The 21,394-nt window shown below is 35.0% G+C and overlaps 4 protein-coding genes across 4 annotated transcripts; all 4 read right to left on the reverse strand.

Annotated features, from left to right (window-relative positions):
* Positions 1–1,125: 1,125 nt before the first annotated feature.
* LOC124433273 (serine/arginine-rich splicing factor 5-like) lies at positions 1,126–3,555 on the reverse strand. The gene is given in 4 exon segments (XM_046983034.1): positions 1,126–1,625; positions 1,628–1,876; positions 1,878–2,144; positions 3,055–3,555. Coding segments are annotated over 4 exon segments (1,422 nt in total). The 3' UTR covers positions 1,126–1,220.
* Positions 3,556–5,207: 1,652 nt separating this feature from the next.
* On the reverse strand, positions 5,208–6,704 carry LOC124449656. The gene is made up of 3 exons (XM_047000604.1): positions 6,484–6,704; positions 5,776–6,243; positions 5,208–5,285 (listed from the first exon to the last, which is right to left on the reverse strand). Exons 1-3 carry the CDS (start codon positions 6,649–6,651, stop codon positions 5,259–5,261), a joined length of 663 nt encoding a protein of 220 aa, XP_046856560.1. The 5' UTR covers positions 6,652–6,704; the 3' UTR covers positions 5,208–5,258.
* A 386-nt stretch (positions 6,705–7,090) lies between these two features.
* LOC124449603 lies at positions 7,091–11,168 on the reverse strand. The gene is made up of 10 exons (XM_047000545.1): positions 10,956–11,168; positions 10,507–10,601; positions 10,166–10,403; positions 9,831–10,076; positions 9,462–9,701; positions 8,722–9,242; positions 8,285–8,471; positions 7,951–8,196; positions 7,581–7,820; positions 7,091–7,363 (listed from the first exon to the last, which is right to left on the reverse strand). The coding sequence occupies exons 1-10, from the start codon at positions 11,113–11,115 to the stop codon at positions 7,254–7,256; spliced, it is 2,283 nt and encodes a 760-aa protein (XP_046856501.1). The 5' UTR covers positions 11,116–11,168; the 3' UTR covers positions 7,091–7,253.
* A 7,916-nt stretch (positions 11,169–19,084) lies between these two features.
* LOC124449665 lies at positions 19,085–20,452 on the reverse strand. Its single transcript, XM_047000617.1, has 3 exons — positions 20,336–20,452; positions 19,723–20,189; positions 19,085–19,451 (listed from the first exon to the last, which is right to left on the reverse strand). Exons 2-3 carry the CDS (start codon positions 20,035–20,037, stop codon positions 19,107–19,109), a joined length of 660 nt encoding a protein of 219 aa, XP_046856573.1. The 5' UTR covers positions 20,038–20,189; positions 20,336–20,452; the 3' UTR covers positions 19,085–19,106.
* Positions 20,453–21,394: the final 942 nt, after the last annotated feature.

The raw sequence follows: 21,394 nt of genomic DNA on the forward strand, positions 1-21,394 counted from the left end.
CGAGTGAATATCATGAGAACAAGGGACACAAGACCGCATCAAGAGATAGGAATGAAGACTCAGTGGATTATATTATGGATAAACTGAAATTTCTCGAACGTGTTTTTGAAATAGAGAAACGGGAACGCAATGCCTTGCAAGATCATGTGGAAATGCTGACATCAAACATGCAAAAGCTTGGTAATGAGATTTCGCAATTACAAGTGAAAGTGATGAATCAAGGTGAAGTTGATCAACATCAAAGATCGCATGAAAGGAACTTTGAAGCATTAAATTCCAACGACCTGTGGAATAGACTCAATTTTGCCCATTTAAATGCGATCAAAGTGAATGGTGAACTAAACAAGCTTTCTGGGGACATTAGCGACTTGAGAAGACATGTGAATGAGTTAAAAGTGAAAATCGACTCTGTTTCTATGGACAAGGAGAATGCAGATTCAAAATGTGAAAGTCAGATGACATCCTTGGTCAGTAAGTTAAAACTGTTAAAGGATGATATTTATTCAAAGATAGCAACAGTTGAGGAGACTTGAAAGTGTTCAAAAAATAAACAAAGGTGCATTTGAGGAAATAAGGAATCGTGAACTTATTGAAGCAACTTCTGGTGTTGAAGTAAAGAACTGTTTGGATTCTTTGAAGAAACTTGAGGTTGAATTGAAAATTTGCTGAGGAATATCAAGTATGGACTCAGGCAACCACCAAAGAATTATCTTCAATTAATGACAAATCAGGTCAAATGAGGGATGAAATGACAATCTGTTATGATGACTTGTCAAGAAGGATCGAAGACCTGAAGATTAGCAGCAAAAAATCATTTAAGAAGTCTTATAACACGGTCAAAGATAATTACCGTGAAGCTTTCAGAGATATATCACGAGAGCATTACAACAATGCAAGCAGTACTAGAAACAAAGCTAAAAGTGACGAAAACAGATCTAAAGTCTTCAATCAATAGCATACTTAGGAGCATGTCAATGTAAAATACATAAACGGAGACTACTTTTTTGTCATAGGTATGGACCATGTTTCATTGAAATGCATGCTAAAGTGGTGACACATACCAGAGCCTCATAAGTGTACAATACCACAAAATATACCTTTATTTATACAAGAATACATGAAACATTGAAAAATTGAGACTTGTTTGCATGAGAATACATTCGTGGGGTACGCTTAAAATATTTAAAATCTACTCTGACTTTTCGCTATCTGAGGATGACCTAGACAGAATAGCTTTGATTTTTGTCTTTGATTTTTTCTTTGCTATTCTTTTCAGAGCCGAATGTGAGTTCGAAGACTTCTCCTATCTTTGTTTTTAAGTGAATGGGAATGCTTGGACTTTTGGACTTCTTGTGAGAATTGCTTTGTGGGCTGTTGGACCTGGAGTATCTTTTCTTTGATGAACTCTTCCTTTCTTTTGACCTGGATCTCTTTTTGAACGTGGCGTGATCTGTTCTTAGAAGCGAGATCCAGATGGCTCTGATTTTGACTTGGATGATTTCCGATGAAGCTGATCGGGACCCATGCCTAGATTCCCTTCTCGGAGAAGGTGATTTTGAATAGCTCCTCCCCTCTTCTTTCTTGAATGATGACGAGAGGGGGCGACTTATCGTTACTATCATTTTGACCTAGCCCCTGGGGACTCGTCATACAGTTTGATTGTTCTACCATAAAATTTGGTGTTATGAAACATCTTTGCTTCCTCTAAATCTTTTCTTGATGCAAATTCCACTATACCTTCGCCTGTCTTTCGTTTGTGCGTGTCTGCGAACATCACCTCTCCAGCTAAAGATACCAACTCTTTCAGCTCCATCCACCGAGCCCGACTGGACAGGTTTTCAATGCGTATTCGATGAGGGGTACGCACAGGCCTTGAGGGCAGGGGTTTTCCGTGAACGTAATGGCATGGCCCCAGCAACTGCATACCCTCCTGCGCCGTTTTGTGCCAGCTCAACAAGAATATTGTTACCGCCAACCTCTTTCCCATTGAGATTTTGAACAGTTTTTGATGCATCAGAACTGTGCTTGTAATCAACATAGGCAAAGCCAGACTTCCATTCAATGTTTCTCGCCTTACCAAACTCAGCTATGAGCTTTTCAAATTCATCTTGTGTCAGGGCCTCCGGTAATCTGCCAAATACACTCTGTAAACATCATCATATCATTGAATATGTGAGGATTCATAATATTGGCAGGCAAAAGCGCACCAAGCAGAACTTTCATTTATACAAATCTTCGTTTATGATGCACGTTTTCGGCCATTTCCGCCAATTTACTAATTGCTTCATTGCGCGTGCATTTTACCAATCGTCCGCTGGCTGTCTAGTGAAAAAGTGCGACTTACAGATTTGAAAAAGCGGGTCCGCGCGGCGTGCATGTTGTGTAGTGGAAATGATGGTGACGGTTGTGTAGTGGAAATGTTCGTTTTAAGTTTGGTAAGCATCCCTCTGAAAAGTTTGAAATTTCAGAATTAGAAAGTCCTTCAAAACTTAATCAGAACGCCTATCAAGAAATGCCTATCGTTTGCATTAACAGAGAAAATCACTCGAATAAACAACACTGTAAAAAATCTCAACACTTGAGCATTTTTATAATTGGAATATACATTGTCGAAGTAAGAAGTGTAGAAAATATAAAACACAATACAAATACTTCTCTAAGTGAATGTTTGAATATAGGCAAAAAACGTTTGACCAAAGTCAGTGGAACTAAAATACATCAGAATCATTATATCATGTGAAGGAAACCTTTGCTGTTTTCTTTTTCTTTTCTTTAAACATATCGCCCAATGCAGCGATAATTTCAGGGAATCTGTAACATGACCATTGGCCTCTCCTTTCGTGAAGTCTACTTTAATTGTGACATCAAAGTTACGCTCTACTTCACGAATTTTTTTCTTTTCACTCTCATAAATTTTTGATTGTTTCATTACGAATGGTATGCTCTACGATATTTTCTTCATTCTCTTTAAAAGTCTGACCAAGCACTTTCAACATACTTCATGTCATCGGAAAATATCTTGACTGACAAACCACTTGCTTCAGGATCCTTTACCTTAATCTTTGGTTTACCAAATTTAAAACTTTTAAAACTTTTAAAACTTTTTTTTGAATTACGTCTTGCGTCTGGTTCAGATGAAAAATATGTTTTCGTTGCATCTTTAAATTGATCAAACTTTCCCTTCTCAAATATCACGATGCGAACCAAATTCAGAGTTGGATTTTTGCTAAGGGCCATTCGGCTTATATTATCGAATATCAAAGCCACAGATTCCCTTTCCAGAAACCCATTGCACCGGCACCGATGTAGGCGAAAGGATACATCTGTAATGCCTTTTCCTGACAAATCATCAAAAAAATTTTTGAGACATTTCTTCAGATCTTCATAGCTGGGTTTCCCAGGGCCTATGACATGAGCAATTTGATTAACTAACAACTTTCCAGCACCAGTATACTGTGTTGAAAACAGAGGGCTTTCAAGGGTTTGTATTCCTCTTCGATTTTCACCACCAGCTTTGACCAAAGCCTTGGCATTACCCAGCAGGGAAGTTTTCATCAGTCACGTGCATTATCAATTGAGTGGTTTCTTGGATGATGTCAGCGCAGACGATTTCAACTCGAGGTGTTTGTTTGGAAACTTTACCTCTAGGCTACCGTCTGAGTTTCACTTGTTGTTGCGCTACTTGGTGTAAAGATTGTACAAATTCAGATTGTGATTGGCCAGGAAAACCCAGATCGTGTGATGGAATATTTGTTTTAGTTGCTGATAAAATAGGCTTCATCTCTTCCACAGCACCTGAATACAACAAAAATATTGTAAGTGTGTAAGGCAATGCCTGGTGGTCTTACTTATTATTGCATCGAATAAAATACCATTAATGTTTGACTTAAGATTCGCTTTAAAACTACATCATTATTTAACAAACCTAAGAATGCATCAACGGTTTCTTTATCTCCACCGTACGCCACGAATCGAACATTATTAACTTTCGATTGAGGATTCAAAGTAAAATAAGAAGTGACTTCTTCAAAAAACATTTTAACAACCTCCGACCGTGGGAATTTCAAATTTCCAGTTCCAACGGCAGGAAATGCAATCGAATGGAAGTTTGGCTTTCGCTTTCGTTGATACAATTCTTTATATAGACCTGAGAACCTGCGTATGGGCAAAATTATATGATTGAAGACGCATGAATGTAGCCTGCCAACCTGCAGTCTACGAGTGAAAGGGAATAAATAAATAGGGTAACAAACAAAGTTAAAACGGTAGGGTGGCAAGCTCGATAAAGGAGAGGTGCAACATTTTCCTATATTACCCGTAAAAAACAATTGACTTGAAAAGAAATACAGCAGAATATGCCTATATATATGGGACCCCAACTGTCGAGTTTCCTACGTCACTACACAAAGTTACAATTAAGACTTACAATGTTGTAACCGCTGCAGATCAGAAAGCCCAAATAAACAAATGTGTTGTCAGAAAATGCATTATAAAGAATGAAATACAAATCATTCAATTTTACTCATACTACTCATTTTAAAACATGATGCTGGCTGTTTTCTCCAGCATGTCAACTAAGATCATCTAATTTTCTCATTTACCTTGGCACCATCGCCTGTTGCCATTCAGATAAACGAACATGATAAACACTTTTGCAGTTGAGTTTTCCACCTCCAGTTGTCACAACACCTCCAACTTTAATTTCACCAATTTTCTTGCATTCCTCCAAAAAGTCGTCCCCCGCAACGTTAAGTAAAGCCTTTCAACCAGGATTGCCATTTAAATCCATTTTTTCATTTGTACTATTGACAATAACATCAACCTAGAGACAACATGTATAATTTATGCACTTCATATTTTACAGAAGATAATACAAGTCCATCAGCAGCAAGCACCATTAAGTGAGGGAGAGTAAAAATCCCAAGGGTTGCAGTCTGCTCATTTCTCTTACCCGCTTCCAACAGGTCCGTAAATTGACAATGATATGGCCAGCTTACCTTTTCTTTTGCAATGTCACCAACAGCTATGGTGATTCTTTGACCGGAAGTCATTTTTACAACTTTATCATTAACGTAAGACATAGAATCGAATGGAAGATTCATTGATGATTTCCCATCCGGCTTATGATCATCCTCAGCAGCAGCGAAATCATCTTTGGCTTCGTCAAGATCGTGAGCCATAATTTTCTCAATCACACAGTTATGATTTTTCAATTCCACTAATGATGGCATTTGTTGCATGAAAACTCATTTGTTTCTTCATTCCCGGTTTGGAAAGAGGAAGGTCTAAAATGTGAAGGAGACATTATTTTAATAATTCCCACAAATTTTCATTGATCAGAAACCTTTAAGTGATAAGTGATTGACCACGTATATAACAACACTAGATTATTAAATGAAATTAAATGAAGATATGATCTTCGCACTTTGCTGGACAATTTAAGCAATTGTCTCATGAACCTGAAAAATTCAGGTGACTCAACAGGATTCGAATTACGATTTAGTTAATACCTAACTATAATCCATTTAACAGAGTTTTATGGATTACAATGCAAGGACATGTGGTCTAAACGTAACTTAATACTCACAGAAATAAAAACCCAAACTTTTCGGAAAAATTATTTCAAAACTTATATGTTCGACCACATAAAGCACCGAAAAGGTCACAAATACAAAAGCTTGTAATTATCTTTTGACAAGTTAATTAACAAACCAAATCTGTCGGAAATAAAGAAAATCAAAAGTTGTTCGAAAGAAAAACACCAGAAATACTAACCTTTGAATTAATTCTCTCTGCCTTCTTATCAAGAAATTCTATCATTTTCTTTTTTCCTTTTGGAGTTCCCTTCACTCGAAGCGACTTTGCATCGGCAGTTTTTTCAACATCAACTCCTTCATTTTTCAATTTCTGCTTTTTGTTCATAATTTTGTCCCAACAATGTTCTTGTAGGAAACGAACTTTTGCGGATATCTCTGGTTTAAAGGCGACGTTGCCAATTTTTTTTCCGGCAATTAAATTTCTCAAATCTTGTTCGGCATCGTTCATCTTAGATTCCTCACAAATAATCCAGATGCTATCTGGATTCACGAGTTCAGTGCATATGAAAACCTTGTTTTTATTCAATTGCTCTTTTATAAACGTCGATAAATGGTCGGATTCTGCCAAAAATTTTCCAGTTTCTTCATCAATCTTTACTAACTTTTCTGACGTTTTCAATTTTATGATTTCAACAACTCGTTCTTCCTAAATTGGCAAGACACCGACATTAAAAATATTTACGCATTATGTGCATGAATGACTCACCTAATCAAGCTCAAGTTAATAAAAAATTCTTATAAAGAGGTGAGCTGCCTGAAGAAGCATGTTTACACCATATTGAGATATGTTAATTAGTGATAGTGAAAGAAGTGTTACGCGATATTCACTGATAAGTTAACTGCGGTATAATTTTTATAGAAGAGAATTTCGTATTTGTTGCTTTACCTCAACGTTACCAGCCTCCTTCAAGAACATCAACTGGGGCTGCAAACCTTTAGCGCCAAAAACGCCTTCAACCTCTTTAAGAACCAACATTATCTTGTCATTTTTTAATGATTCGTTGGCTATCTTACATTTTGTGCGTTTTAAGAAATCAATTTGACGATCACTCATCTCGATTTTAATAACGTGTATTTTATCAAGATCCTCAAAAACTCTCAACTTCATGTTTTACATTTTCAGCTGTCCCAAGAACAGTCAATTTACTTGGTACTCCCTCCAATACCAGGAATTTCCACACCTGGAAACTCGATCAACAGGTCTTTGAAATATCCAATGGCAATGAAAAATGAAACTTCTCTTTATCTTTTATCTCAATATCAAGGGAATCCTTCTTGGCACAGTAGAGTTTATCAACCAGTTTTGAATATCTTTCTTTTATTTTGACATCGATTTTGCGTCCGATAAGACAATGCCGGACTTTCAAATTTAACCTCGATCTCAGATTCATTCTCTATTTTAAGAACATCCTGCTTTACTTGATCATATACAAATGTAGGAATCGTTAAAGTTTCCTTTGTAAATGAATCGACAAATATTTTCAACCTTGGTAAGATGTTCTCCATCTTTGGGATCTTTAACATCCTTTGTAAAATGAAAAGTCGACTTGGTTTCATCGTATTTCATTGACTTTAAATCAAACTGAGACATATCGTCATGAAACAATACATGGTTGATGACGTCACTGTCACCATAGATGTCGCCATGAAATTCTTTTATTTTTTACTTTCAAGTTCGTCTAATTCTTCAAAATCTTCATATAAAGGCAGCACAGTTAAAGATGTCTCCTTAATGACATGATCTTTCTTCACCAAGTTGGAAACAACTAAAATGAAATTTCAATTCAAGTTCAGCCCATTATGTCAATTTTCATATGAAACGCAAGTTGAGCAATACCAAATCACAGGGTCTTTTAGTATCTATTGATCCAAGACGAATGAGGTTCACATCTAAAGTAGCTATACTACAAAGCTAATTCAATATTTAAACAAAAATTAAATCCTTTTAAAGTAAAGACGGTTAAAAAAAGAAAGTTGACATACCAGACGAACTTTCAAAGAAAAGTTCGGCAATTCCGTTATTTTGATCATAATCCATATTGATGAGTTCACCTCCACCAAATCTATGATTTAAAAATTTGTATTTGACATCATCTTTAGTTGTGGTTTTTGGTATTTTCTTCACTCTTATCCCCTTGGTCAGTGGAGCAAATTTCAAAGACAATGAACGCTCTCCTAATGTCAAAATTTTGAAGCTGTTGTTTTCTTTATAATCATCTTCATCTAGAAATCATTCACAATTTATTCAATAATCCATGACGTGGTACAAGTATTCAATCAAGGCAAAAATAAAGTGCAAACTATTAAAATCATTGAAGTGTAGTGTAATCTTTGATCATCGACCCACAAATACCTTTCATTTCCTCTTCAAGGATAACAACAGCTTTTCCATGTTTTCCAAGAAAAATTTTCAAGACAACTGTATTCTTCTTTGATTCAACAAAGTTCTTCAATGTCTCCACGTTGATATCAGGACTGAGATTTGTGACCATCAATATACTTCGGTCCTCGGTGGGTACGTAGTAAGTGCTCTCTTGAAGTGGCCTCCCTTCGTGTACAAGAGGTGTTTCTTTGGCCTTTTTCAACACGTTTTCAGCGTCTAAGGAGATTCGTTCAAGCAACATATACATTACCACAAACAATCACATATTGATATAATTTTTTATCCTATAAGTTTATATCACTACCTTCTGAGGAAACGAAAGTCGACCGAGCTACGGTTGGAGACAATCGCGTAAATCCTTTTTTTCCCTCACAAAGTTCACCTCCACCACATTTTCGTTTGCTTTTAACAAGTACTGTAATTGAGTCTATGGTGCAGGACTCTTTACAACCACTAACACAAATTTTGTTTTTGTCTTTATCAATTTCTGCCTAAAATGAATCAACGTCGTCATTGTTGCCGAAGGCAATGTTTTGCATTTTCCTTTTGTTGGAGACAATTACGCATAAGATAAACTGCGCGGTAAAATGAATAGTTTGATTCCAAGAGTGCATGTAATAAACTGTAGAGTTTGCAAAACTTGTGTTCAAAGACGATACATATAGGTAAAAATAACCACACGAAAATTACCAGAACAGTTTTCAAATATGATTTCTATTACTAAACATTTTTATATCTTACCGTAATTTTAACGGATTCCGTCTTGGCGGCAGATGTGAGCTCATCGACCAATTTTTCGATGTCTTTCTTTTTCATCGTGATTTTTTCCTTGAGTCCAAAAAGAACAACGTTTGGCTTCTCAAATCTTACCTCGATTTCTGATTCAACTTTGTTTTCAAGAACCTTCAGCTTCACTTGATCGAAAACAACTGTGGGAATTACCAACGTTTCCTTTCCAAAAGAATTAACGTATACTTTTAACCTTTTACTTAGATCTTCTCCATCCTTAGGATCTTCAACATCCTTTGTAAAATGAAAAGTCGACATGGTTTCATCGTATGTCACTGACTTTAAATCAAACTGAGACATATTGTGATGACGAATCATATAGTCAACGACGTCGCTTTCACAAGGGATGCCGCCATGAAATTCTGTTATTTTGTTTTCAGGTTCATCTAATTCTTCAAAATCTTCATATAAAGGCAGCACAGTTAAAGATGTCTCCTTAATGAAATGATCTTTCTTCACCAAGTTGGAAACAACTAAAATGAAATTTCAATTCAAGTTCAGCCCCATTATGTCAATTTTCATATGAAACGCAAGTTGAGCAATACCAAATCAAAGGATCTTTTTAAGTATCTATAGATCATGACGCATGAGGTTCACATTTAAAGTTGGTATACTACAAAGCTAATTCAATATTTAATCAAAAATTAAATCCTTTTAAAGTAAAGACGGTTACAAAAAGAAAGTTGACATACCAGACGAACTTTCAAAAAAAAGTTCGGCAATTCCGTTATTTTGATCATAATCCATACTGATGACTTCACCTCCATCAAATCTATGATTTAAAAATTTGTATTTGACAACATCTTTAGTTGTGGTTTTTGGTATTTTCTTCACTTTTATCCCCTTGGTCAGTGGAGCAAATTTCAAAGACACTGAACGCCCTTCTAATGTCAAATTTTTGGAGCTGTTTTTTTCTTTATAATCATCTTCATCTAGAAATCATTCAAAATTTATTCAATAATCCATGACGTGGTACAAGTATTGAGTCAAGCGAAAAATAAAGTGCAAACTATTAAAATCATCCAAGTGTACTGTAGTCTTTGATCATCGAAGTAAAATACCTTTAATTTCCTCTTCAAGGATAACAACAGCTTTTCCATGTTTTCCAAGAAATATCTTTAAGACACCTGTATTCTTCTTTGATTCAACAAAGTTCTTCAATGTCTCCACGTTGATATCAGGACTGAGATTTGTGACCATCAATATATTTCGGTCCTCAGTGGGTACGTAGTCAGCGGTAACTTGAAGGGGACTCCCTTCGTGTACAAGAGGTGTTTCTTTGGCCTTTTTCAACACGTTTTCAGCGTCTAAGGAGATTCGTTCAAGCAACATATACATTACCACAAACAATCACATATTGATATAATTTTTTATCCTTTGAGTTTATATCTACTACCTTTTGACGAAACGTAAGTCAAACGAGCTACGGTTGGAGACAATCGCTCAAATCCTTCTTTCCCATCACGAAGTTCACCTCCACCAGTTCTTCGTTTATTTTCAAAAAATAGTGTGATTCTTTCATCATTCATGGACTCTTTAAGACCGCTGACATAGATCGTGGCTTTATCCTCGTCATCCTTTGTAGGAACTGAATCAACGTCGTCATTGTTTCCGAAGTCACTGTTTTCACTTTCCTAAACGAAAGCAATCATACTTACAATGAATAGCACAGTTTGCATAACTCGTGCTCACAGACCATATAGTTTGGTAAAAAATATAACCATAAAATATAAATACCTGAGTAGTTTTCAACCATGAACTGTATGACTGAACATCAAGTTCACAACCCTTCATTATTTGTTTTTGAGGATGATTTAAGACTTTTACAGAATCTATGAAAAAAATACAGCATTGATATGAAGGAAGCTAGTTGATTGTCAGGCTTCGTACCATTTATTTTCAGTCATCTTTACTCTAGAGTTATTGATACAAGAATTACAAATTGTATAGACATACAGCATGTCAAACTTTGAATTAAGATAAAAGAAACACAAGCTGGGGACCGTTCAATCACTCTTTAAACGTTCAGAGTGAATAAGTGAAAACGAAAGTTCACAAAATAGAATTGCGTTAGTGCATTATGAAATGTCAGATGATTGAGCTCAACTACGAAAGACAGAAAAGATACTGCACTAAATAATTGATATAAACTTTTACTTTCGATAAATTTATTTGTCACCACAAACCTTCTGAAGAGTCGAAGATTACAAAAGCAACACCTTTCTCCAGTTTAACCTCATCAACGTCACCTCCACCATTACTTTTCTTCTGAAAGTGAATCGTGAATTCATCTTCACCTACTCCTGATGGAGGATTTAAAACGACAATTGTTCTACTGTCATCCATTGCGTACAGTTGACCAATTCATAAACGCTAGGCCATAATCACCTCTGTCAGAGACAAAATTGTGAAATTGCCAAATCGATTTCACTTTCACTACAATTCCACGAAAGTATAAACAATCATCTGGATTTTGTGTTTTGTCGTGTTTTCTTGGTAGATTGCGGGCTCAAAGTATAACATAAAAATAATAAAATAATTGAATAAAAGTAAATAGCAAATGTTGGTTAAAGTCAATAGCATAATATATTATACGAAAACAAATGAAATGACTTAAATACATTGAGAAAGGGAGTCAAAGGTTGTTAAAGGTATTATGAAAATAAATATCATGGAACTTGTGGAAGTTAAATATATGTGTTTATATATTATGTCATTCATTACAATTTGCAATTGTAATTTCTACGAACAATTGTACAATATGTTGTTGAATATTAAATGTCAATTGCAAATCAAGCCATATTGTTAACAAGTTATTGTAAAATTAAGATAAATTCTCAGAAACAGCTCATCTTTTGTTGAATGATCCTTTAATCAATGAAAATGGGCCTCTACAGAATCCAGGAATATGTAGCATGTTATGGAAGAATATACTTATATTCAAGGCCCATTTGGGCTCTTCGACACAAATAGAACTCCAAATGATGACATACAAAATTTTGTTCTTAAAGACTCACTGTTAGACATTACTAAGATTGATAACAACATCAGAAGTGAATAAGTTAACTTTGATCATTACAATTTATAGATTGAGTTGAAAAATCTTAACTCAAGTTTAGAAGGTGCAAGCTATGATGTAGAATTTTCATTAAGGAAGTGCAAGTTATGATGTAGAATTTTCATTAAGGAAGTGCAAGTTATGATGTAGAATTTTCATTAAGGAAGTGCAAGTTATGATTTAGAATTTTCATTAAGGAAGTGCAAGTTATGATTTAGAATTTTCATTAAGGAAGTGCAAGTTATGATGTAGAATTTTCATTAAGGAAGTGCAAAACAGTTTCATATGTTCAGACTTCAATTTTGGATGTACAGTATGTCAAATTGTTTTATGTTGATGTTTAATCCAGAAATTTAAATAAATATCAACTGCAATCAACACTTTACCATTATACAGATGTGCCTTTATACAGTGTGCAAATTAACGGTGTGCAATGTGCAATTTGCACATTGTTTTAGCTATAATGAAAACAATTGCACATCACTTTTTCAAACGATATGCAAAAATTAGTGGTTTTAATGAAAAACACTGTCGTAAATCATGAATTTGTTTTGCCAAAATATTAATTTAGCAATTAATGCTATATAATAATTAACGTAATATCGATTTGATTATGCCTCTAAAGAAACACTTTTGTCAAAAAAATTGCACATCGTTTTTTCTGAACTAATTCGCACACTGCCTTTATACATCATATGTTATTGCTCATCTTATCCCTTGTCAAAGCCAGCCTGCAAGTCACGCCACTGTACGTACTTAAATCTCAGATAAGTTAGCATTATTGAATTCTTTAGAAATCTATTAATTATTTGTACTTGCAATGACAAAACAAAATATTTGCACAGAATAACCAAATTTGTAGGCGGCCATGCCAATGATCGTGCCATTCAACTAGCATGATCTCATTGTTATAATTGAAAGTAGATTCAACAAGTGCCATTTCATCAAAGACAAACTTACATACAAAGGGGAGTTTACTTGTCTAATAAAATTACATATTGACGGAATTGAATAAAATTACATTTTTACAGAATGGAATAAAATTACATTCTTATAGAATGGAATAAAATTACATTTTTACAGAATAGAATAAAATTACATTTCTATGTAAAATTTTGACAAATTGAATTTAAAATTGAATTTAAAATTGAAACTAGTAGCTACTCTTGCCTTCCTTTAGAAGTTCAGTCATCTTACTTCTCTATTCAAATGACGTTAAATGAATGCATCCAAGTCTGCTAAAATGTGTGAAAGTCAACAGAATAACTTTCCAATATTTATAAAGCTATGGCGGTTGGTATGAATAATTTCTGATTGCATGTGACTTATTATTTCTTCATACTAAAAGCTTCTTTGTGTATTGTGTAATCATATGGCCCCAGCAACTGCATACCCTCCTGCACCGTTTTGTGCCAGTTCAACAAGAATATTGTTCCATAACACCTCTTTCCCATTGAGATTTTGAACAGTTTTGATGCATCAGAACCTTGCTTGTAATCAACATAGGCAAAGCCAGACTTCCATTCAATGTTTTTCGCCTTTAATACCAAACTCAGCTATGAGCTTTTCAAATTCAACTTTTGTCAAGGCCTCCGGTAATCTGCCAAAATACACTCTGTAAGACATCATCCGCTTATACCATTGAATATGTGAGGATTCAAATAATATTAGCAAGCAAAAAGCGCGCACCAAGCAGAACTTTCATTAATACAAATCTTCGTTTATGATGCACATTTTCGGCCATTTTCGGTTAGCACTATTTTCCACCCAGCAAACCGCCCTTTATTTGAAATATAATATTTTACACAATATAATATTTTACACAATCTAATATTTTACACAATATAATATTTTATATAATATTTTACACAATCGTCGAAAAACGACATATTTTCCAGCCTGGATTATAAGTTTATAACTTAGGTTGGTTGCATGAAAATTTATACTGCAACATTTATCTGTAAATATTTTCATATATGTTGATATTAAAACTGTATTATAAAATATAAAATTACTCGCCATCTCAAAACGACTAGCACCAGTGCATGCATGGTTCCTTTTAGCTTTTGGTTCTTTCCCATTAGCCGCCATCTTTAATTTATTAACGATTGTGTAAAGTAAAGGCGGTTTGCTGGGTGGAAAATAGTGCTAACCGCCATTTTCCGCCAATTTACAAATTGCTACATTGCGCGTGCATTTTACCAATCGTCCGCTGGCTGTCTAGTGAAAAAGTGCGACTTACAGATTTGAAAAAACGGGTCCGCACGGCGTGCATGTTGTGTAGTGGAAATGATGGTTACCCGGTGACTACTATCATTATGTAATTCATTGATTTCCTAAGGCAACTTTAGGCTATTGCAATTTACAAGCAAGCAACACCAAAGTTCAAACACAATAAGATGAGGACTGCCGCGATCGTTCAAGTCTCAACAATCTTCCTCGGCCTCCGAAAGATTCCAATTTCCACATAAAGCCCAAATCAAAATCTACGTTATAGTGCTAATCCTCTGAGTGCAACTTATCACAAAAAATAAGGCACCACTAAGTTTCTTTTTGAATAATATCCAAAAGTCTGCTAGAATGCGCGCGGATCGTTTTTAAGTTTGGTAAGCATTCCTCTGAAAAGTTTGAAATTTCGGAATTAGAAAAGTCCTTCAAAACTTCTAATCAGAACGCCTGTCAAGAAATGCCTATCGTTTGCATTAACAGAGAAAATCACTCGAAAAAACAACACTGTAAAAAATCTCAACACTTGAGCATTGTTTTTCATTGGAATACACATTGTCGAAGTAAGAAGCGCAGAAAATATAAAACACAATACAAATACTTCTCTAAGTGAATGTTTGAATATAGGCAATAAACGTTGAGCAAAGTCAGTGGAAATAAAATACATCAGAATCAATAAATCATGTGCAGGAAACTTATTGGTGGGAATAAATCTCAGCTTAGTCAACCTTTATGATAAGTGCATTGATTAAACGTAAATATGATAATTCAACAATTACTGTTACTAAACAGCTTTTGGTGCAATGAATTTTTTACTTCTACTAAAAAATAACTGATTGATTATGTTGGACATTTTATTATGATCCCTACTTCACATGCAAATGTTCATTGAGACATTTTGAATAAATACATGATCGAAAGAAGAAAAATTTCGTGCATCTTAAAATGATTGACTTAAGTTACTTAAAAGTAATAAGATATTCAGTATAATACTGGTAATCTTTAAACATTACAAATATTGAAGGATCTTTGGTGTCGTTGACGACAGAATCATAGGTTTCGTTTGGATCTGCGGTGTTTTTTGATGGTGGAACCAACATGGTTGAATCACCCTTAGCGTAGTCACCAACCAAAACTCTAGCGTAGTACACATAACGTAATCCATTTTCATCTTTTGGAGAATATGTTTCCCCAAGGGAATAGCTGGCATCTCGTGCAAAATAAACACCTTTACCAAAAACGGTGGCTATAGATTTAAAAAATAACCAACGAAAACATAACAAATATTGGAGTGAATTCAATGAAAAAGATAAAAAATAGAAATTAAACATCCCAAGTACAATACCATGTATTCCAGCAAAGCTTCTGTTCAGTCCACCTGAATTAATTTTTTCAACATTATCCTTCGAAGTACCATGAAAGAGATATTTCTCTTTGTCTGCAAAGTCTGCGTCGCCATATTTTTCTTTCATAGCCTTACGTTTTACATTATACAGCTCATATAAACCCTGGTTTTGTATTCTTTCAATCTTCACTATTTCGTTGCTTGCGGTCTTGTCAAATGCGTTTTTCACCTTTATATATTCATCACTCTTAGGTTGAAGTTCGAAGGCATGATATACATTATCGTCTGGAGGGGTTTCCCAATAGTCAGGAACTACAAAACGAAACGAAACATTTAAAAGTTCAATATTGAAAATGCAGTGTAAAAAAAAAGATTAATTCATTCGAAATAGCTTAAAAAAAGTGCAAGATCAAAGCATTCAACTCATTCAACCCACTCGATCGTATTTCTCAAAAAAATATACCACTAAATTTTAATAAGTCGAAATTCCCCCATTGCACTTGAGCAAGAATTGAAATTTACTCTTCTAACGCACAGTTTTCGCACTTAAAATGATCCTACCTATGCTGTTTTCTTTTTCTTCAATTTCTTTAATAATATTGTTGAATGCGTCGGTAATTTCAGGGATATCTGAAACATGACCATTAATACAGGCCTCTCCTTTGGTGAAGTCTACCTTAATTGTGACATCAAAGTTACGCTCTACTTCACGAATTTTTTTCTTTTCACTCTCGCCAAATTTTTTGATTGTTTCATTACCAATGGTATGCTCTTTGAGATTTTTTTCCATTCTTTTTAAAAAGTCTGACCAAGCACTTTCAACAAACTTCATGTCATCGGAAAATATCTTGACTGACAAACCACTCGCTTCAGGATTCTTTACCCTACTCTTTGGTTTACCAAATATCTTCGAACGAAAAACATTAAAAATTTTAAAACTTTTTGTTGAATTGCGTCTTGCGTCTGGTTCAGATGAAAAATATGTTTTCGTTGCATCTTTAAATTGATCAAACTTTCCCTTCTCAAATATCACGATGCGAACCAAATTCAGAGTTGGATTTTTGCTAAGGGCCATTCGGCTTATATTATCGAATATCAAAGTCACAGATTCCCTTTCCGAGAAACCCATTGCACCGGCACCGATGGCAGAAAAGGATACATCTGTAATGCCTTTTCCTGACAAATCATCGAAAAAATTGTCCAGACATTTCTTCAGATCTTGATAGCTGGGTGTCGCAGGGCCTATAACATGAGCAATTTGATCAACTAACAACTTTCCAGCACCAGTATACTGTATTGAAAAAAGAGGGGCTGTTCCAAGGGCTTTGCATTCCTCTTCGATTTTATCACCACCAGCTTTGACCAAAGCCTTGGCGACCCCCCCTTGCAACGAGAAGTTTTCATTAGTCACGTGCATTATCAATTGAGTGGTTTCTTGGATGATGTCAGCGCAGACGATTTCAACTCGAGGTGTTTGTTTTGGAAACTTTACCTCTAGGCTACCGTCTGGGTTTTCACTTGTTGTTGCCTAACTTGGTGTAAAGGATTGTACAAATTCAGATTGTGATTGGCCAGGAAAACCCAGATCGTGTGATGGAATATTTGTTTTGCTGATGATAAAATAGGCTTCATCTCTTCCACAGCACCTGAATACAACAAAAAATATTGTAAGTGTGTTACCAAGGCAATGCCTGGTGGTCATACTTATTATTGCATCGAATAAAACACCATCAATGTTTGACTTAAGCTTCGCTTTAAAAAACTACGTCAATATTTAACAAACCTAAGAATGCATCAACGGTTTCTTTATCTCCACCGTACGCCACGAATCGAACATTATTAACTTTCGATTGAGGATTCACAGTAAAATAAGTGACTTCTTCAAAACATTTTAACAACCTCCGACCGTGGGAATTTCAAATTTCCAGTTCCAATGGCGGAAATGCAATCGAATGGAAGTTTTGGCTTTCGCTTTCGTGACACAATTCTTTACTATAGACCTGAGAACCTGCGTATGTAAAATTATATGATTGAAGACGCATGAATGTAGCCTGCAAATCTGCAGACTTCGAGTGAAAGGAATAAATGAATAGGGTAACAAACAAAGTTACAACAGTAGTGGCAAGCTCGATAAAGGAGAGGGCACCATTTTCCTATATACCCGTAAAAACAATTGACTTGAAAAGAACATACTACAGCAGACTATGCCTATATATATAGGACCCACAACTGTCGAGTTTGCTACGTCACTATACAAAGTTAGAATTGAGACTTACAATGTTGTAACCGCTGCAGATCGAAAGCCCAAATAAACAAATGGTGTTGTCAGAAAATGCATTGTAGAAGAATGAAATACAAATCATTCAATTTTACTCGTAGTACTCATTTTAAAACATGATGCTGGCTGTTTTTTCCAAAGCATGTCAACTAAGACCATCTAATTTCCTCTGTTTACCTTGGCTCCATTGCCCTGTTGCCATTCAGATAAACGAACATGATAAACACTTTTACAGTTGAGTTTTCCACCTCCAGTTACCACAACACCTCCAACTTTAATTTCACCAACTTTCTTGCATTCCTATTCCTCCAAAATTTCGTCCCCCGCAACGTTAAGTAAAGCCTTTCCAACAGGATTCGCATTTAAATTCATTTTTTCATTTGTAGTATTGACAATAACATCAACCTAGAGACAACATGTATAATTTATGCACTACATATTTTACAGAAGATAATACAAGTCCATCAGCAGCAAGCACCATTAAGTGAGGGAGAGTAAAAATCACAGGGGCAACAGTTTGCTCATTTCTCTTACCCTCTTCCAACAGGTCTGTAAATTGACAACGTTCTGGCCAGCTTACCTTTTCTTTTGCAATGTCACCAACAGCTATGGTGATTCTTTGACCGGAAGTCATTTTTACAACTTTATCATTAACGTAAGACATAGAATCGAATGGAAGATTCATTGCTGATTTTCCATCCGGCTTATGATCATCCTCAGCAACATCGAAATCATCTTTGGCTTCGTCGAGATCGTGAGCCATAATTTTCTCAATCACACAGTTATGTTTTTTTTCAATTCCACTAATGATGGCATTTGTTGCATCCAAACTCATTTGTTTCTTCATTCCCGGCTTGGAAAGTGGGAAGGTCTAAAATGTGAAGCAAAGACATTATTTTAATAATTCCCATAAATTTTCATGGATCAAAACCTTTAAGTGATAAGTGATTGACCACGTACATAACCACACTAGATCATGTGGATCACGATTTAGTTAATACCTAACTATAATCCATTTAACAGAGTTTCATGGATTACAATGCAAGGACATGTGGTCTAAAGGTAACTTAATACTCACAGAAATAAAGAAACCCAAACATCACATATACAGGCTTTTTCGGAAAAAATATTTCAAAATTTATATGTTCGACCACATAAAAGCGACCGAAAAGATCACGTGTTCTACGTCACTGCGATCCATTGAGGTCACAAATACAAAAGCTTGTAATTATCTCTTGACAAGTTCAATTAACAAACCAAAACTGTCTGAAAATAAAGAGTTGTTCGATAGAAAAACACCAGAAATACTAACCTTTGAATTAATTTCCCTTGCCTTCTTATCAAGAAATTCTATCATTTTCTTTTTTCCTTTTGGAAATCCCTTCACTCGAAGTGAGCTTGCATCGGCAGTTTTTTCAACATCAACTCCTTCATTTTTCAACTCCTGCATTTTGTTCATGATCCCAACGATGTTCTTGTAGGAAACGAACTTTTGCGGATATCACTGGTTTAAAGACGCCGTTGTCAATTTTATTTTCGGCAATTAAATTTCTCAAATCTTGTTCGACATCCTTCATCTTAGATTCCTCACAAATAATCCAGATGTTATCTGGATTCGCGAGTTCAGTGCATATTAAAACCTTGTTGTTATTCAATTGCTCTTTTATAAACATCGATAAACGGTCGGACTCTGCCAAAAATTTTCCAGTTTCTTCATCAATCTTTACTAACTTTTCTGACGTTTTCGATTTTATGATTTCAACAACTCGTTCTTCCTAATTAGTCAAGACACCGACATTAAAAATATTTACGCACTATATACAACTATATGTATGATAACAACATCCATGAATGACGCACCTAATCAAGCTCAAGTTAATAAAGAAATTTCTTATAAAGGAGTGAGCTGCCTGAAGAAGATGTTTACACCATATTTAGATATGTTGATTAGTGATAGTGAAAACGAAAGTGTTACGCGATATTCACTGATAAGTTAACTGCGTTATAATTTTTATAGAAGAGAATTTCGTTTTTTTTTAACTTTACCTCGACGTTACCAGGCTCCTTCAAGAACATCAACTGAGGCTGTAAACCTTTAGCGCCAACATGGCCTTCAACCTCTTTAAGAATCAACATTATCTTGTCATTTTTTAATGCTTCGTTGGCTATCTTACATTCTGTGCGTTTTAAGAAATCAATTTGTCGATCACTCATCTCGATTTTAATAACGTGTATTTTATCAAGATCCTCAAAAACTCTCAACTTCACGTTTTTCACGCCTTCAGCTGTCCCAAGAACAGTCAATTTTCCTTCGGTACTTCCTTCAATACCCGGAATTTCTACGTTAGGATACTCGATCATAACGTCGTTGAAATATCCAATGGCAATGAAGAAATTAAATTTTTCTTTTTCGCTTATGATAATCTCAAAAGATTCCTTCTTGGCTTCAGCTGCGAGCTCATTGATCAACTTTTTCACATCTTTCCTTTTTATTTTGATATCCTTTTTGCGTCCTATAAAAACAACAGTTGACTTTTTGAATTTTATATCGATCTCAGATTCATCTTTGTTTTTAAGGATATTCTGCTGCACTTGATCAAAAACAATTTTAGGAATTGTCAAAGTTTCCTTTCCAATAGAATCAAAGAGTTCTTTCAACCTTTTATTTAGATCTTCTCCATCTTTGGATTCTTTAAAATCCTTTGTAAAATGAACAGTCGACTTGGTTTCATCGTATTTCATTGACTTTAAATCAAACTGTAACAAATGTCATGAAACAATACATGGTTGATGACGTCACTGTCAGCATAGATGTCGCCATGAAATTCTTTTATTTTATTTTCAGGTTTGTCCAATTCTTCAAAATCTTCATATAATGGCAGTACAGTTAAAGACGTGTCCTTAATGACATGATCTTTCTTCACCAGGTTTGAAACAGCTAAAATGAAATTGGAATTCAAAATTAAAGTTTGCAAGCTAGCTATCAGGGATAGATTCACAATGCTTTTCTTAGAGGGGGGGAAGGGCTCTGGTTTTGATTATTTTTTGATGGCTACTTGTCGCGTGTATGTCAGACTTTTTTGTTAAATTCTGATATCTTTTTGATATGATTAGTAGATTTATGGAAGTGTGCTCTATCAAATACTATTCGCAATTGCTTTGGCTAAATGTTTGGTATGTTAGTATTTTGTTGGGAAATTAGCACCCTTACCGCAACCCACTCTAGCCAAGGCTCCCCTAAATCCAGCTCAGCTTGCCATTCCAATATTTTATCAAAAAATAACATCATTTTAAAAAAAAGACAGTTGCCAAGAAAAACGTTCAATACCTGATGAACTTATCAAAAAAATTTTAGCAATTCCGTTGTTTTGGTCAAACTCCATATTAGTGACTTCATCTCCACCAGTTTTTCGATTAGAAAATTTATACTTGACATCCTCGCTATTGGCATTTTTTGGCATTTTCTTCACCTTTATTCCCTTGGTCAGTGGAGCAAATTTGAAAGACACTAAACGCCCTCCCAGTGTCAAATTTTTGGAGCTGTTTTTTTCTTTATAATCATCTTCATCTAGAAATCATTCAAATTTTGCGCAATAATCAGTGGCGTGGTACAAGTATTCAATCAAGGCAAAAATAAAGTGCGAACTATTAAAATCATCGAAGTGTACTGTAATCTTTGATCACCGACCCACAAATACCTTTAATTTCCTCTTCAAGG

This window comes from Xenia sp. Carnegie-2017, unplaced genomic scaffold (genome assembly GCF_021976095.1).
Source record: "Xenia sp. Carnegie-2017 unplaced genomic scaffold, XeniaSp_v1 HiC_scaffold_13, whole genome shotgun sequence".
NCBI classification, from domain to species: domain Eukaryota; kingdom Metazoa; phylum Cnidaria; class Anthozoa; order Malacalcyonacea; family Xeniidae; genus Xenia; species Xenia sp. Carnegie-2017.

What these genes read in the sequence shown, in the direction of transcription:
- LOC124449656 (XM_047000604.1), bottom strand. Translation starts at nt 6,651, where the DNA reads ATGAGTGATCGTCAAATTGATTTCTTAAAACGCACAAAATGTAAGATA. An exon ending in AGGAGGCTGGTAACGTTGAG is followed by an intron (nt 6,244 to 6,483) that starts GTAAAGCAACAA and finishes TTGCCAATTTAG; the next exon opens with GAAGAACGAGTTGTTGAAAT. An exon ending in CAGAGAGAATTAATTCAAAG is followed by an intron (nt 5,286 to 5,775) that starts GTTAGTATTTCT and finishes TTCACATTTTAG; the next exon opens with ACCTTCCTCTTTCCAAACCG.
- LOC124449603 (XM_047000545.1), bottom strand. Translation starts at nt 11,115, where the DNA reads ATGGATGACAGTAGAACAATTGTCGTTTTAAATCCTCCATCAGGAGTA. An exon ending in GACTTACGTTTCGTCAAAAG is followed by an intron (nt 10,077 to 10,165) that starts GTAGTAGATATA and finishes GAATCTCCTTAG; the next exon opens with ACGCTGAAAACGTGTTGAAA. An exon ending in CGGAATCCGTTAAAATTACG is followed by an intron (nt 8,472 to 8,721) that starts GTAAGATATAAA and finishes GATTCATTTTAG; the next exon opens with GCAGAAATTGATAAAGACAA.
- LOC124449665 (XM_047000617.1), bottom strand. Translation starts at nt 20,037, where the DNA reads ATGATCGAGTATCCTAACGTAGAAATTCCGGGTATTGAAGGAAGTACC. An exon ending in AGGAGCCTGGTAACGTCGAG is followed by an intron (nt 19,452 to 19,722) that starts GTAAAGTTAAAA and finishes TTGACTAATTAG; the next exon opens with GAAGAACGAGTTGTTGAAAT.